The following is a 16,674-nucleotide window of genomic DNA, read 5'->3' as shown; positions in this document are numbered from 1 at the left end:
TAGTGCGCGGCGCAAGAGAAATGACGTAGCTGTCATGTTGATCAGCTGATTTAGCGATTTGATCAAAAAGACAACAGAATTTACCTGGGATACGATATTCAAAACCAAACGGGAGCGCATCGTCTTTGGGTCGGACACTATTGACATGCTCCATTTGGGTATGCACGTGTTTTTTTGTCCACCATGTGTGTCTTCCCTAGCAAAGGCGTAATAGCATTTATGCTAAGTCAGTGGGTACCTAGAAACATCACACAGCTAACGTCAGGCCCTTCAAATCGCTTTATTAAATACGGCGCTCTTTAAATGACGCTCACGTTACATTAAAAACAAACAACATAATAAGGCTGCAGTTAAATGTGGCTCTTGTGGTAGTTTTGATGTCGGAATTTGTTTGTGTTTTAAGGGGTGGCTTTATGAGCTACACGGATACCGTCGAGACACTCATGACCGATGCGGCTCCCATCGTGAAGATGAATGTGGAACATAAGCGTCATATATACGCTTAAAGTAACTATTCATGGTGTTTGTTTCCGCGTGACTCGTTTAAATAGCGTTCTTTCGTGAATAATGTGGTGCTCGGGTTTGGTGGTCATGCCAAGTTGAAGTATGTCAATGCCCGTAACAATACAACAAATGACTTACTATTTACTGCAATAAAATACAGTATAGTACAGTACCTTGGTCTTTGCCAAAAGTTTCACACATATTACCACCTAAAAAATAATAAAATAAACTCTCCATGTACCACCCTAATGACCAAATTAAAAATGCAGTAACGTAGTAGGCCCAAGTATTCATCAACAATAGAATTCTGAAACGTATAACTGTATGCAGGACAGTCAGGATAATTATTTTAATTAAATTTTCCTAAAATTATATATTTCACAAAAACTCTAATGATTTTTTTATCTCTGAAATCACGAAAAATAAGGCCTACCATTATGTATTGCTATTCTATTCTATTTTTTCCTTTGTTATTGTTGTAATTATTATTATTTGTTTTTTTTTTTTTTGTTCCTCTATTAAATTGTTTTGAATATTCCTAGGTCTGAAATAAAGAATCAAGAGCTGCAAAACTTTCCTAGTTTACAGTATATTGAGGCTTCTACACTGGTTATAAATCGTTTAGAAGCCCAAACCTAATGAAAATGCTTTATTTAAGCATCCCAATCGGAATAAGCAGACTGAATGTGAATGGGATTTCAATCGGTTTCACGGGCGGTCACGTGTAAACAGTTGACCAGAGATCTTCAATCATTTTAAAATTTTTCTTTTAATATTGCAAATTTTATCCAGGGACTTCGACATTTTTCTTGTAAAATTATCATTTCGGTCTCATAACGTTCCAAGTTTTGTATTATAAAACTCCACCATGCGTCTCGTAACATTACAAATTTTGTCTGTAATATTGTGAAGGTTTTCCTGGAGTAAAATGATTTTTGTTTCATTTCGTTAGGACTTTTTCCTTGTAACATACTGACACTGTCATGAGTACGGCTGGACCACTGCCAAAAGGACTCTAATTAGACCGTGTATTTAAGTTTGGAGTATTGTCACTGGCGTTGCAAGTTTGTTGCCTTCTGTCAGTGCGTTGTGTTCACTGCCAGTTGGATTCTCCACCACTGAGAGTAAGTGTAGTGTAGTAGTGTAGTAGTCCTCATCACAACGATTCTGTGCTCTTTGGTTTATCCCGTCCTTGCCTCATAGTCATCGGACCTTGCTTCACGTCTTTTGGATCCTGCCTAGCGTATCTGTACCTCTGCCTTGTTTTGGACTGCTTTCTGATATCGACCTGTTTCCGAAATAAAGCCACAGCAAACATTATGCCTCTGCCTGAGAGTCCTGCATTTGGTTCCTCCCCCACTGCGTTGGCTCGTAACAGACAGTTGTGAAATTCCAAGTTTTGCCTCATAATAGCTTTTTTTTCCGCCACACTTTATTCTCGTAAGATTACAATCTTAACCCGCACCCCCCCCCTCTCTTTCTCTCTTGACCTCTCTCTCGATCTCTCTCGACTCCCGTAGTCTGCAATCATGGACAAGATTTTGGAGGGCCTGATTAGCTCTACTCACGCACTCCCGGTGAAGAAGGCCATCGTGAAAAAGGTGGTGGAGGCGGCCGAGAAGGACGTGGCACCAGAGGAGTGCCAAGCCCTGTTTGGCGTCACCACCCGCCTCGTTCTGCTGGGTGAGGACACTTTCCAGAAGCAGGTGGGCAGTGGTGGGACGTAACCCAGTACAAATAGTTTGTTACTGTGCATTATGGTTTTATTCGATGCATTTTAAATCGATAACTATACTTTCTACTCCCTACATTGTTAAAGTTGGTTTGTTAATTGTTTCAACCTCCTGCAGATGACAACACAGCGTACAAATATGTCATGAGCAGAGACATTTGTTTTTTATTCCAGTTACTAAGGTTTTTATCATGAGTTCTCTTTTCACCTCTGCAGGTGGGCTTCCAAGTCCTAGAGGCGTACGCCCGCTACCATCGTTCAGAGTTCGAGGCGTTCTTCAGCAAGGATTTTGTGCTGGGTCTGCTCCAGCAAGGCTATGAGCAGCTGGAGCACAAAGACCCGGCCGTAGTGGACTACATCCACTGCGGCCTGCGGCTGCTCATCAGCTGCCCCGCCGTGTTGGAGCTGTTCGCTGTGGTACAGGTGGAGGTGTTGAGGATGGTGTGCGAACGGCCCGGCCCCGCCCTGTGCGCCCGTCTCGCCACTCTGCTGTCGGACTTTGTGCAGTGCGTGCCCAGGGACAAGGGCGGGATCCTGTTCTGTCAGCAGCTGGTGAGGACCATCGGCTACTTCCACTGCCTGGCCAGTCAGGAGCAGGAGCTGAGCGAGTACGTGGCCCACGTCACCAAAGTCGGGACGTTACTGCAGAACATCTGGAAAGCTGAGCCGGCCACGCTGCTGCCTTCCATGCTGGAGGTGTTCGCCATCATCTCATCCACAGGTGAATCCTTGTTTTGTTCACCATTAGTTTATCATGAACAAATAAAAGGGAGCCTCCAAAGACACGATGGCTTCTAAAACGCTGATCTCTAATTTCACCATGTCTAAACAAATTTTTCCAATTGAGATCAATTATATTTGCAAACAAAATGTTTGAAAAATTGAAATGGATTACAACCTTAATCTCGCAACATCAGAACTTGTAACATTCAGACATTTTTCCCATTTCCTATTAACACTATGAATTCAGTCTAGTACTATCACAATTTTTTTCTCATCATACTATAACATCTGTGTATCGTTACTTTTATGCTCGTAATTTTGACTTTTTATAATTGTAATATTACAACTTCTTTCTCAAAACTGTATTAATTTATGTAGTATGCCATTTCATTGGCGTGCAGTTACAATTTTATTTCGTATATTATTGAATTTTCATAATTTGACAACTTTTTTACAACTAACCCATATAAATTTTCCCGTAAAGTGACGACTTTATTTTGTGACATAAACTTAACAATGTAACAACTTCCATCCATCCAGTTTCTTTGCCGCTCATCCTCACAAGGGTCGTGGGGAGTGCTGCAGCCTATCGGAGCTGTCAACGGGCAGGAGGCAGGGTACACCCTGAACTGGTTGCCAGCCAATCGCAGGGCACATAGAGGCAAACAGCCGCACTCACAATCACACCTAGGGGCAATTTAGAGTGTCCAATGAATGTTGCATGTTTTTGGAATGTGGGAGAAAACCAGAGAGCCCAGAGAAAACCCACGCAGGCACGTGAAGAACATGCAAACTCCACACAGGCGGGTCCGGGATTGAACGCGGAACCTCAGAACTGTGAGGCCAATGCTTTACCAGTTGAGCCACCGGGCCCCCCGATGTAACAACTTTATTTTTTGAAAATCACATCTTTAATCTTTTTATAAGATTACAGTATTCCATTATTCTCGTAACATTATAACTTTAGTGTTGCAACCTCAATCACATTTTTATTCTATCAGTTGAACTTTATTCTCAAAGCACAATTTTTTTTCTAGTAACATGAACATCAACATTTTTCTACGAACAACAAAGATTTATTGAAGTAATTATCCAACTTCTTGTAACAAAAAAACTTTATCTTTGTCCACGTTAATCTCAAAACATGACATTTTTCATGTGGCATTATGACTAGATTTTTTTGTTACATTCCAACTGATGTTGATTATAAAAAAGTACTGTTCTTTTCCTTTCATTTCTTCTTCAGACCCGTCCTTCGAGCCATCCATAGCTTTGGCCAGTCTCGTGCAGTACATCCCAATCCAGATGATTGCCGTTCTTATAAAGAGTCTTACGACGGACCAGAACGTCAAAGATGCAAACATGACCAAAGCGCTCTGCAGGTATGTCGAAGTATGATCCACACAACAGGGTGTTTTTGGGTGCAATTTATACACACTGTTCCTCTGTTCTTAGAATGATCGACTGGCTCTCGTGGCCTCTGGCCCAGCACGTGGACACCTGGGTCATCGCTCTGCTCAAAGGACTGGCCGCCGTTCAGAAGTTCACCATTCTTATTGATGTCACTCTGCTCAAAATTGAACTGGTAAGTCATGAAATGAAATGGTCATGTAATATTTTGATTTAATCAAATAAAGATCATCCATCATATTGGGGTTGCAAAGACAGTTATTTCCACTTGACCAACATAATTCAGGGTGTAATTATTATTGTAATTCAAAACAAATTTGTTTAAAGTATGGCCGTTCCTGGTAACACAGTTGACAACTGTTTAGGACTGGTCGATCGCAAGGCAGTCTTAGTCGATCGCGGGACGGATGATGAACCAATGTCAACCAATGTTCCCTCTAAACTGCGCATGCGCAATTGTGCACAGCTGATCCAGTCTCTTCGCAGATATTCTGCATTGCACGCAAAAAAAACCAATAATCCAATGCAAATTGAAAGTATAACATACAGCTATTCAGTTTGTGGCATTTTTCAATGTGATTCAATGAGTGAGGGATTACTGGCTGTTTCATCCAATGGCACAATTCACATACGTACTGTAAAAAATGAAAAGAAGAAGCCACTGGTTTATTTTTGGCAGCACGCGGAACTTTCTCTAACAACGACCACTGCTCCGCCATACACTCTTTTTTACCTAGTTTACCTTACACCCCTCCCCCCCTTCCTGCTCTTAAAGACGTACACTCATAATTACAAATGTTACAGTACTTACGCACTCCATCAATGGGTTTTATAATGACAGCGTCCACCACCACTGCTTTAGAAAGCGACACAGTCTGGGTAATGTAGAGCGATGATTAGCTAATCATGCTGCTTATGTTTACTTTTGATATTAATGGAGAAAGTTAAAAAAGAAATGCTGTTGTTTTAAGATGCAATGAATGTGGGAGTATGTGAATAATCGAAGGAAAAAGTGTTTAAACTGGACGAGATTTTCTCTTTTCCGAGCGGGAAAGGTCTGGTCTGAAGCCAAAGTAGAAAGTGCAGGATGAGATGGATGAGATGTAATTTTAAAATTCCATATTGGCACAGCCCGATTCAGGATGAAAGCAAAGACAATACAGTGCACAAAAAGCCAATTCTGTATTTTAAATATAGGAGGCAATATAACATCAACACTAAAACGGTTTGGGAGCGTTGTCCCCCCCCCCCCATCGTCGGGAGCTCACAAGAGGCTGGCTGCTTGAAAAGTAGATCTTGGGGTAAAAAAAGTCTGGGCACCCTTGGTTTAGGAGATCTGCCTCACAGTTCTGAGCCATTTTGTCAGAAAGGTTCGGTTTAAATGCTGTCGTGATTGAACAGGTCTGGCGGTTCAGTCAATGAAAATGAACTCAGCTTTCCATGAAATGTGATTTATCCACAATTCATGATTTAACAATGGGGGCATTTACTTTTTTTTATACAGGGACTAGTAGCTTTGAGTCCATTTTTTTTCCTTAAGTAAATACACCATTTAAAATCAACATTTTATGTTTACTTGGATTATCTTTGTTTGATATTCACATTTGTTTGATGATCTTAAACATCAATGTGGGGAGACTGCAAAAAAAAAGAAGAGAATTTGAGAAGAGGCAAATACTTGACAGCACTCAAGCTTCTTTTAGCAACGAACCTCCAAGATGACCACTATTGATTCTCCTCCTTCCCACGTTTTCCCCTACTTCTAGGTGTTCAATCGTCTATGGTATCCCATCGTGCGCCAGGGGGCGCTCGCCGTCCTCTCCCACATGCTCCTCAGTTTCCAGCACTCTCCTGAGGCCTTCCATCTGGTCAGGAATCTCGGCTGCAAAAAAAAAAAAAAAAAAAGGAAAGTAAAATAGACTAGCGGGATTCCTGTCGTCTCCAATAATCCTGTGCTCTTCATCTGTTGCAGGTTATTCCACACGTGGTGGGTCTGGTGCACTCCCTGCAGACCGACGGCCTCCCCACCAGTAAGGCCTTCCTGCGTCAGTTCACTGAGCTCATGCACTGCATGATGTACCAGTACTCTGGATTCCCAGACCTCTACGACCACATTTTGGAAGCCATTAAGGTAAACGAGCCCTCGGATTATGTTGTCCAAAATTTTGAATTAACTGTACAGGTGATGGTTTAAGTAACACTTTAACATGTTCGCTGTCATACAAGTGCAAGAAGAAGTTAGCACTGTGTAAGAAAACAAAATAAAACTACATGCCATTTAAATAGACTAATTTAACGAGATAGAATAATTACATCTTCTAAATAGATTAACGCCACAGCTGTGAGTTGCTTCTTTGACTTTTTTTGTTTAATGACAAAATATACCTCAAAATGAGGTTCAAACCAAAATCATGCAAAACTTGCTCTCAAATAAGTGAGCATCTCACGGTTAACTTTAATGTTTTGCCTTTTTTATATGCATTAAAACAAGAAGATGAAACTGCTCATGTTGTCTTGAGTTTTGTTCAATATATTTTTTTTTTCATTGAAGACAAAGATAATTAAGTAAGACCCCAGTCAAATTGTCATCTTTTAAAGTTTACTTCTGGGATAAGATATTCTAAAAATGTAAAAAAAAGAAGATCAAACTTTATTTTTTTATGCATTTATTTATGTATTGAGTGTTATTATTTTTATGAACATGTTTCAGTTCACAATGACAGTCGAATGCTTTAGCTCTACATGTACAAATTGATGAACTCATGATCATGGATAAACATTATTTATTGGTATTTTTGCTTTTCTTATTATCAAACACACCCCCTGAGTCAAATTTACCCAGAAACTTGATTGCCATTCCTTTCAGACAAGAGAGTTAATCCTTGAGATGCTCACATAGCAAAAGTCTCATGGGACTTGCTAACATCTTGTGATTTGAACTCCCTTTTATTTTGACCGCTTCTAAGTAACATTACTATTATTGTTATTATTATTATTTTGTATTTATGGGCTAAAATAACATCTTGTCCCGCCAGGATATGCCGAAACCAAGCGAAGAGAAGATCAAGCTGGTGTTGAATCAAAGTGCTTGGACTTCCCAATCCTACTCATTCGCCTCCGGTCCTCTGAGGCAGGCCGGGAAGTCCGAGACTGGCAAGACGGGCCTGGTCAACTTGGGCAACACCTGCTACATGAACAGCATCCTCCAGACACTTTTCATGGCCACAGAGTTAGTTACAAGGCATATTACTCTATTATAGCACACTTAACATCCACTTGTCACACTTTGGTTCAAATTTGAGGTTTTGTGGTGGTCTGGTTAACCCTCATGCAAATACAGAGTACAGCTTTTTTTAGTAGGACGACAACAGGGCCACTCACTGTTGGCATCTTAGCAATGTTGCCAACATATTTGGCAACTTTTAACCCTCCATTTATCCATTATCCCAGCCGCTTATCCTCACAAGAGTCACGGGAAAGCTGGAGCCTATCCCAGCTAGCTTCGGGCGAAAGGCGGACTACACCCTGAACTGATCGACAGTCAGTCGCAGGGCAGATATCGACACCATCACTGAGCTCACCGCCTGCACTAAAGGCAGGCATGTGTACCACTACACCATCAGTGACTCAACCCCCCACCCTGTCACTAATTATTTAAAGAACACCAACAATTAAAAACCTTTTGTGGTGTTATTGGAGAATCCTAGTAACTCCCTAGCTCAGCGTCCTACAACTGAATGGTGCATGCCAAATACAACCACAAAGCAAGTACCCATAGACATTCAATTGTATTTTCCACCACTCCTATCACTCGGCTTCAAAGTTACACTTAATGTAAATTCTTGAGTGCAATGCTAATCTGCGCTTTGGCTTCCGTGTTGTAATGGCAAATCTTCAATCAGCCTAGCTTCCTTCATGGGTGGAGAAACTTGTGTCGGGGTGTTATTTGAAAATTGTCCCATCACAAAATAGCTCGATCACATATTTTCAGAAATAGTCAAACAGCAAAATAAACAAAAATGACGATCTGTTGGGTGGGGAAACAGTGGAGGACCACGACTATTTGAATACAAGCAATAATTAAAAAGTCAATTTTATATTTTATATATATATATATATATATATATATACACACACACACACATACACACACACATATCTTCCTTAACTTGTCTTTCTTCAGTTTCAGACGACACGTCTTGTCGCTGAGCCTGAATGGTTCCGGCATGCTGATGAAAAAGTTGCAGATGCTCTTTGCCTTCCTTGCACACACCCAGGTTTGTTTGCAGAAGAATGGAACGATTATGGTGCTTAGAAAATGTGGCACAATGTTGTTGTCTTCCCCCACCCAGAGGGCGGCCTACGCTCCCAGGAACTTTTTAGAGGTATCGCGGCCGCCATGGTTCAACGTGGGCTCACAGCAGGATTGCTCGGAATACCTCCGTTTTCTCCTGGACAGGTATGATACATAAATAATTGGTAATTGAAGAGTTTAAACATATCACAGCATTGTTCTACATTACGTAACCTTGCAAAACCGAATAACTACCGTAATTTCTGTCCTATAATCCGCGACTTTTTTCACACGGTTTCAACTCTGCGGTTTCTGCAGTGATGGGGCAAATTTGTGCATTTTTTCTAAAGGCCGCAACGGGGCACTCGATCAGAAAAGGTAAGAGTGAGACCGGTGGAATATATGTCCCAAGGAAATGAGTTATACTGGCCCTGTTAGCGCTGCGCTAGTGTGTTACTGCCGTGTCTCCGTGATTTTTACCAGTATGTTTTTTTTTTTTTTTTTTTTTTTTTTTTTTACTAGTCCTGTTATTGCGGCGTTAGCGTTAGCACAGCAGTGTTAGCGTTAGTCTCTCAGTCTACCGTCTTTCTTTGTCAATATCTCGTGTTTCAATGTAGGCACTTGCGGCTTTTACAAAGCTGTGGCGTATGTATGTACCAAATGGTATTTCCTTTTCAAATGTACTGGGTGAGGCTTATAACCAGGTGCGGTCTGTAGGCCGGGAATTACAGTACTACCTGTACTTAAAATTTCCCAAAAATATAAAATTTTAATTGCAGACACCAAGCGCCAAGCTACATACACCATTTGATCCAGTTACTGCTATCACCATTTAAGCCAATCGATATCTGTTCTCATAAAAAAAAAAATACAACATTATAAAGATGTAGCTGTTCAAAAGTCAATGTTCTTTTGTGTTCAAAAGTAGTACTATAATTCTAACCTTTAGTTGAAGCCTGACATCAAGTCACATTTACGTAAGTCTAATCACAGGTAAGTGTTTTAGCTAATGTTAGCTAGCCATGTTAGCTGAATAAATAACAGTCTCAAGTCACAGGTAAGTGTGATGTTAGCAGGTTAAATAAGAATATGAAGTCACGGGTAAGTGTTTTTATGTGTGTGAGCAAAGAAGGATTGGAGGTGACTCCAAACTGCATATTTGAAAATTGTGGCACATGACCAGAGAGAGTCAGTCACAAATGTTAGCTCTACGAGTAGGAAGTAGTATTATTTCAAAAAGAAAAAAAATCAGAGCTTTTTGAGCCATTTTTCAAATATAATTTAAATTGTAATTATGTAAATTTCCAAAATCATCTCTAATTATTAGTGGTTTTCCAAGTAATATAATGGATTACAATTACATAAATCTTATAATGTAAACCCATTACAAACAATTTGTTACTCCCCAACACTGTTTGTGATCCAATTTTGACCCTCCACTGTCGCTCCTACATTTATTGATGTTGTTTCCTGATATCGAGGTTGCACGAAGAGGAGAAAACGATTCAGGTGTTGGAATCGGCTACTCCAAGCGTTCCCGCTGACGTCGTAGATTCAAGCAGCAAAGACCCAACCGCTCTGACATCCCCTGAGGAAGGCGAAGCTTCCTCTCCGAAAGTGGATGACGACGACAGACGTACGCTCATCGAGAGGACTTTCGGCGGAAAGCTCCTGACGGGCATCCGCTGTACGCACTGCGACGGCGTCTCAGAAAAGGAGGAACCCTTCACGGACCTCTCACTGGCCTTCTGCCCCTCGAGGGACACCGGCAACTCCGACGAGTCCAAAGCAAGTTCGCCTCTTTAACACAAATTGGCAAGTTAGCCTTTTTCACGCTGAGATCCAGCCAAATCAACAGTTTAGTTAGAGAAGCTCCCAAATAACCCGACCCAAAGAACTTAAAGCAATTTTGCCTCTTTCACAATGGGATCCTATTAGATGACTGCTAAAATAGTCATTTAATATTTTTACCTTTCACACAAAGATCTTGCCAAATTTGTGATTTTATCTTGAAATACAGCAAAATGACTGCAAATTAGCCCCTTTCAAAGAGTTACAATAAATGACGAGACCCAAATAAATTATTTTAAATAAGGAATTTAGCGTCTTTCACCAGAGAACCAGTTAAATTACAGAAAATGAACGATTTAGCCTCTTTCTCACAGAGATCAGGCCAAATGATTGTAACTTAGCATTCTAGTCTTTCACACAGAGAGCCAGCTGCTACGTTGGATGAAATTAGCTGTTTAACCTCTTTCAGACAAGTTGGCCATTTAGCCTTTTTCACAAATAGATCTCACCAACTGACTGCAGCCTGGCAATGAAGCCTCCTTGTTCAGATTTCGAGAGAAATTAAATGATCAGATTAGACTCGTTCAAACAGATTCTAACAGAGGTGGGTAGAGTAGCCAAATATTGTACTCAAGTAAGTGTACTGTTACTCTTGATAAAGCCATATTACCACAAGTTAGCACTTTATCTAGTTGACCTCAAATAAGCAATTTTGTTCTTTGTCTCCTCAAGACCGACGATTCTAAAGTGGTTTGCCAGGGTTCTGTCAACGGCGGGAGCGAGACCCCTGTGCCGGGTATCAAAGACGGAGCCAGCCACGTACGCGCTGTCCCAGAGAATGAGCCGCACCTCTCAGTGCTCGATTTGGTGGACTACTTCCTGGCTCCCGAGATCCTGGACCAGGAAAACGCCTACTTCTGCAGCAAGTGCGGCAGCCTGCGGAGGGCCGAGAGGACCCTCAAGTTGACCTCGGCCCCTGAGTACCTGATCCTGACGCTGTTGCGCTTCGCTTACGACGCCAAGTGCCACGTACGTCGCAAAATCCTGGACAACGTCACCATCCCGTCGCACCTTCGGCTCCCCGTGCACCGCGCCTCTGTGCCTTCACCGCCCCAGCTGCCGCTCTCCTCCCCAACCATGGCGAATTCCCCCGAGAACAGCGAGAACCTAGCCAAGAAGCTCAAACCCTCCCATCGAGACGAAGAAGTCCAGTCGGTGGGTTACATCCTCAGCTCCGTTGTGATGCATTCAGGCGTGTCGTCTGAGAGTGGACATTACTACTCCTACGGCTGCGACAGCATAGCGCACACGGACACCGCCTATCAAAAGGAGGACTTGAGTCATGGGGAGATAGTTCGGGAGGGTCCCAGTGGTCAGGGAGGTGGCACCGTGCGCCCCAGCGACTGGCTGCTCTTCAACGACAGCAGGGTGACGTTCGCCTCCTTCCAGTCGGTGCAGAACATCACGCACCGTTTCCCCAAGGACACAGCCTATGTGCTCATGTACAGGAAACAGGAAGTGGCAGGGCAGGACTCTGTCAAAGGCTTGGCGGACAACGTAACGAGGCACACCGCCGAGCCGCCGCTGCAGAAGGAACTTTTGGACGCCATTGTCAAGGACAACAAGCTGTATCTCCAGGTAAAACTTAAAAGCGCTTCACACAGAAAGATAACAGGATACTGTATTCCTTTATCACAGAGATTCAGACAAATTATTGCAATTTAGATGACTTAACACATCCATCAGAATTGGGGCGTTACACCTCATTCCCACAGAGATCTGGCCAAATTTGGACTTTAGCCTCTTTGACTTTATCTAGTTATTCATCTGTACTGCAGTAGACCGCTGCTATTTGTGGGTGATAAGAACCGGTCTAGGTGGCCAATAGCAAAACTCAGTCGAAAAATGACGTCTGTTATAATTGCAGTGGGAAACAATATTTTTCTTTATGTTTCTATGTAAAATCTACAGACGAACATACACTGGTTATTGTGTTCCAGTTCTTTATGATAGTTCTTTGTGTTTTTTCAAATTTACATGGTCACAACAATTGAGTAGGGATGGACGGGTCAACACAGACCGCAGTGCTGTCCACTTGTTCACATTTCACACACGTACTCTGGCACTGGCACAAAACAACAAATGTCCTCGACTAATCATCACGATCAATGCCGGATAAAAGATTTGTTTCGCCTTTGCCTCAAGTCAAATCCGGGATACGCCAGGCATCAATTTCACGGCCCACTGAATCCTCCCTGCATAAACGGCCACTAGAGGTAGCTGTCAGAACACTGCAACTCCCTTACACACTTTAATTCTCTCTCGACAGGAACAAGAACTGAACGCTCGGACTCAGGCCCTGCAGGCTCCATCGTCTTCCTGCTCCTTCCGGCCCAACGGCTCGGACGACAACAACCCACCGGGGAGTTGCGGCCCATCCGGAGGAGGTGGTGGAGGAGGCGGAGGGGGATTTAACACCATCAGTAGACTGGTCTTCTGAAACGAAATAAAAAGCACATAACGTTAGCAAGTGCAAGGGTGGGGGAACCTTTTTGCTGTCCTCAGAGGGCCGCGGGACCCAGCACGTCTTCATGCAAGGAGACTCAAATCTCTTGATTTACAGGTGCCAGTTGTGCAAGTGGTTTATATTGAAATAAGGATGTCGACCACAACACATGGTGCCTGCTAATATTCTCATTCATCCAGGTCATTTCATTCTCAGGGCATTGAATTCATCGCAACCGGGCTTGCCTGGTCATCTTGCAAGACGTTTCACCTCTCATCTGAGCAGTGTGCCATCGGTTCGTGCAGCAAGGCTGGGAAGGACCGCAAAAGCCTTTTCGGTGTCGAAAATCAAATAATTATGCAGCACTTAATCTAGCAACATAGTTTCTTTAAGACAAGGAGATGTCCAATTTACAGCAAATTGGGCAATTTGGCCTCTTACACAAAGACCCAACCATGTAAATCACCAGTGTCAAACTCAAGGCCCAGGGGCCAGATCTGGCCCATCCATTTTATGTTGCCCGCGGAGGCAAATCATGTGTATCAACTTCCAAGATTTTTTTTTTTTCTTAAAATCTGTAGCAAAATTTCAAATTGTCATATAAATCATAACATTGAGATCTTACAAGCATTTTTGTGTTACCAAACAACAATAGTTGGAAAAACCCATTATCCTTGATTTCTGATTCCAAAACTACTTCATAAATTTCATGTGTAAATATGATGAGGTGGTTAAGGATTTTTATGCTCTCACAGCCATAACGGCACTCTTAGGGAAACCGCAAGTACAATGTGGCCCGCGACGAAAATAAGTTTGACACCCCTGATGTAAATTTTGCTACGATCCAGCCAAATTCCAACTTGTTAGTAGTTCGGCCTTTTTCAGACAGATTTGGACGAATTATTTTAACAATTTGAATACTTTCAGACAGAGATTAAGACAAATTTCTGAAAATTGGTAATCTGTCAATTTGACCTCTCGCAGAACCCGTACAGGTATATGTAATGCAATATAAATCATGAATCTTATAAAAGGTGTCATTTCCCACCTTGTTTCCATACCACTGAGTGAGGTGAATTTGGAGGTCATATCTGAGCTGTTACAAGCGGGATGATAACTTTGTGTAAGGTTATTTCAAAATAAAGATGGATACATTCTGGGTCTGCCTCTACTGCCCTGATGCTACAGTTTTGCTATACTCTATACTGATGTAACGTGGCTAAAACTAAAGCTTTACAGATGCCAGCTCTGTAGGCAGTTTGTACAGTGGTGCCTTGGAGATGCGACTGACTTGACCTATGTATTTTTGATGATCTGCGCCATCATTCAGATGATTTTTTTTTTTTTTTTTTTGCTTTGACTTTCAACCTCAAACTGATCTGTATGGTGACAGTTAACTAAGTTCAGCTCCCTTCACAATAATGCGTTTGGCAAGCCATAAACATTTAATATAAAAAATAGGCTTCAAGCTGTAAAATGCCTCTCCCAGCAATGAGAATTACAAGTTGTTTTTTTTCATTGTTACAGTAACAACGACCCGCTAGCCTAATGCCAATGTTCATCCATCATGGAAAATAAATAATAGATTACTGTAGGAGAGTAACTGTGTTTTATCACTGCAGTTCCAAAAGTGAAACCAATAAATTATAGTTTCATTCAACACAAATGACTTATCGAAAGGCCAATTCTGACTTCATTTCCGGAATAAAGACTTTTTGACTTTATGTAACACAAATTTCTCAGAGATGGTAAAATGTGGGGTTTTGTCAACTAAGCTAAAATCATCATAAATGAAACCATTAAATAGTTTACTCTGTATAAATACAGAGTATGTGATTTCTTGTAATAGGAATGTTTAAATTGAACCACAGAAATGCATGTTTTTTAATATATTGAGATGCACCTGTATTTTTCAGTACTGACTTTCGGCAGCCGAAGAGGGCATACCAGAAGTATCCGCACACTAAATTTGATGGCAGCATTAAATCATGATGCCTTAATCTTTCAATGTAAAATACTACAGAGTCCTAGTTTTCCTTAAAAAAAAAAAAAATGGAGGTTGGGTGGCTGCTGGAACCGATTGATGGCATTTGCATTCATTTGAATAGGAAAAGATGATTTGTGATACAAGTACTGTACTTGGATTTACAAGCACGGTCATAGAACAAATTAAACCTGTATCTCAAGGCACCACTTTATTATGTTCAGAGATGGTTGCCCACCACTGCCAAAAAATCACTGAAAAACTCATTGACGACTCGGAATTGTTTACACCGTAGACCGTTTTTAATTTATTGAGATTTTGTTCAGGTGAAATGTACTTTCTTTCAATCAAGTTTTCAACAAAAAGTGGTTTTAAATTACCTCATATGCAAACCGCATATAGCACAGTACAATGCATTACAATACAACTACAGCAGAACCTCCAAAGTGGATGGACGCAGTATCACACTTGAAGTCACATGAGACTTAATTTGTAGTTCTAAATGTTTGGGGGGGTTTTGGGGTGGGTGAGGGGTCTTTTTGAGTGGCTTTGTATTTTGGGGGTGAATGATATCAGTGATAGCAAACGAGTGATGGCAACTGTAGAGCAAGAAGTGGAACATTTGCAGATATTAGAGATGTCTTAACTGCTCAGAAAAATATGAGCAATACATCCAGAGCTGCTTATCCTCACGAGGGTCACGGGGAGAACATGGAAATGCCACACAGGCGGGGCTGGGATTTGAAACCTGGTCCTCAGAACTGTGATGCCAACGCTCTAAGCAGTTCTTCCACCGTTCTGCCCTGAGTAATACAACTAAATTTCAGTTCCAAACACCTTGAACATCACTGAGCAAATTCTCATATATTAGCATGAAGCTACATTTCACTTCTGAGGTTCTACTTCTCATTTGCATGCGTTTTGATCTGTGCTGTGTTTCAATTTTTTTTCCCCCCAGGAATGATTGAGTCATTGGGTATTTGATAACTTTTAATATCATACACTGTATTTGCAATAAATACATTTTTCTCAATGTCACTCCCGCTAATTGATGTATGTAAAACAAGACAATGAATTTCAGTCCCAAAGATGCCATCTCTGGTCTGAAGATGGAATCACATTGGGGATTCTCTTCTGGTTCTGATCCTGCATTTTTGTGGGGTGGAGGTGAGTGCCTCCACACTGAAAGGAACCTTTTTGGGTGGCTGTGGAAGTCACATTTAAGGTAACATACCACAACACAGGTCAGCATTGATAGTTTTTCTCTATGCAGACATTTGCTTTTAGCTTAACACTGGCTGTTGAGATCAGACTACAAAACAATCCTAAATTCATTAAAAATTGCACTTTGTATTTAATCACTTTTGTTGGAATAGAATGGTTGTGTGGAAATATTTGATCATTACAGAATAATAAAATACTTACAATATTTTAGTGCAGGCCTCAAATACAGTGAAGAAAATAAGTATTTGAACACCCTGTTGTATTGCAAGTTCTCCCACTTAGACATATGGAGGGGTCTGAAATTTTCATCGTAGGTGCATGTCCACTGTGAGAGAGGTAATCTAAAAAAGAAAAAGCCAGAAATCACAATGTATGATCTTTTAACAATTTATTTGGGTGATAAGTATTTGAACACCTGAAAAAAAACAATGTTAATATTTGGTACAGTAGCCTTTGTTTACAATTACAGAGGTCAAACGTTTCCTGTAGTTGTTCACCAGGTTTGA

At 41.4% G+C, this 16,674-nt stretch overlaps 1 protein-coding gene across 3 annotated transcripts; it reads left to right on the top strand.

The window, feature by feature from the left end:
* The first annotated feature begins 5 nt into the window (after positions 1-5).
* usp38 (ubiquitin specific peptidase 38) lies at positions 6-15,998 on the top strand. Of its 3 annotated transcripts, XR_009796374.1 has the most exons (14): positions 6-158; positions 2,025-2,210; positions 2,453-2,957; positions 4,206-4,341; positions 4,415-4,544; positions 6,136-6,237; positions 6,342-6,500; positions 7,405-7,598; positions 8,553-8,646; positions 8,722-8,828; positions 10,145-10,451; positions 11,187-12,092; positions 12,784-13,077; positions 13,177-15,998. XR_009796374.1 is itself a non-coding variant. In XM_061829559.1 (13 exons), the coding sequence occupies exons 2-13, from the start codon at positions 2,034-2,036 to the stop codon at positions 12,952-12,954; spliced, it is 2,988 nt and encodes a 995-aa protein (XP_061685543.1). In that variant the 5' UTR covers positions 6-158; positions 2,025-2,033; the 3' UTR covers positions 12,955-15,997. The 3 variants fall into 3 exon arrangements, 2 of the variants coding, with proteins under 2 accessions (XP_061685543.1, XP_061685544.1); XM_061829559.1 differs by having other exon boundaries at positions 12,784-15,997; XM_061829560.1 differs by lacking the exon at positions 6-158 and having other exon boundaries at positions 2,053-2,187; positions 12,784-15,998.
* Positions 15,999-16,674: the final 676 nt, after the last annotated feature.

Source organism: Syngnathoides biaculeatus, chromosome 9, assembly GCF_019802595.1.
Source record: "Syngnathoides biaculeatus isolate LvHL_M chromosome 9, ASM1980259v1, whole genome shotgun sequence".
Taxonomy (NCBI): domain Eukaryota; kingdom Metazoa; phylum Chordata; class Actinopteri; order Syngnathiformes; family Syngnathidae; genus Syngnathoides; species Syngnathoides biaculeatus.
The sequence above is the reverse complement of the archived record's forward strand: the minus strand, read 5'-3'. Positions and strand labels throughout refer to the sequence as shown.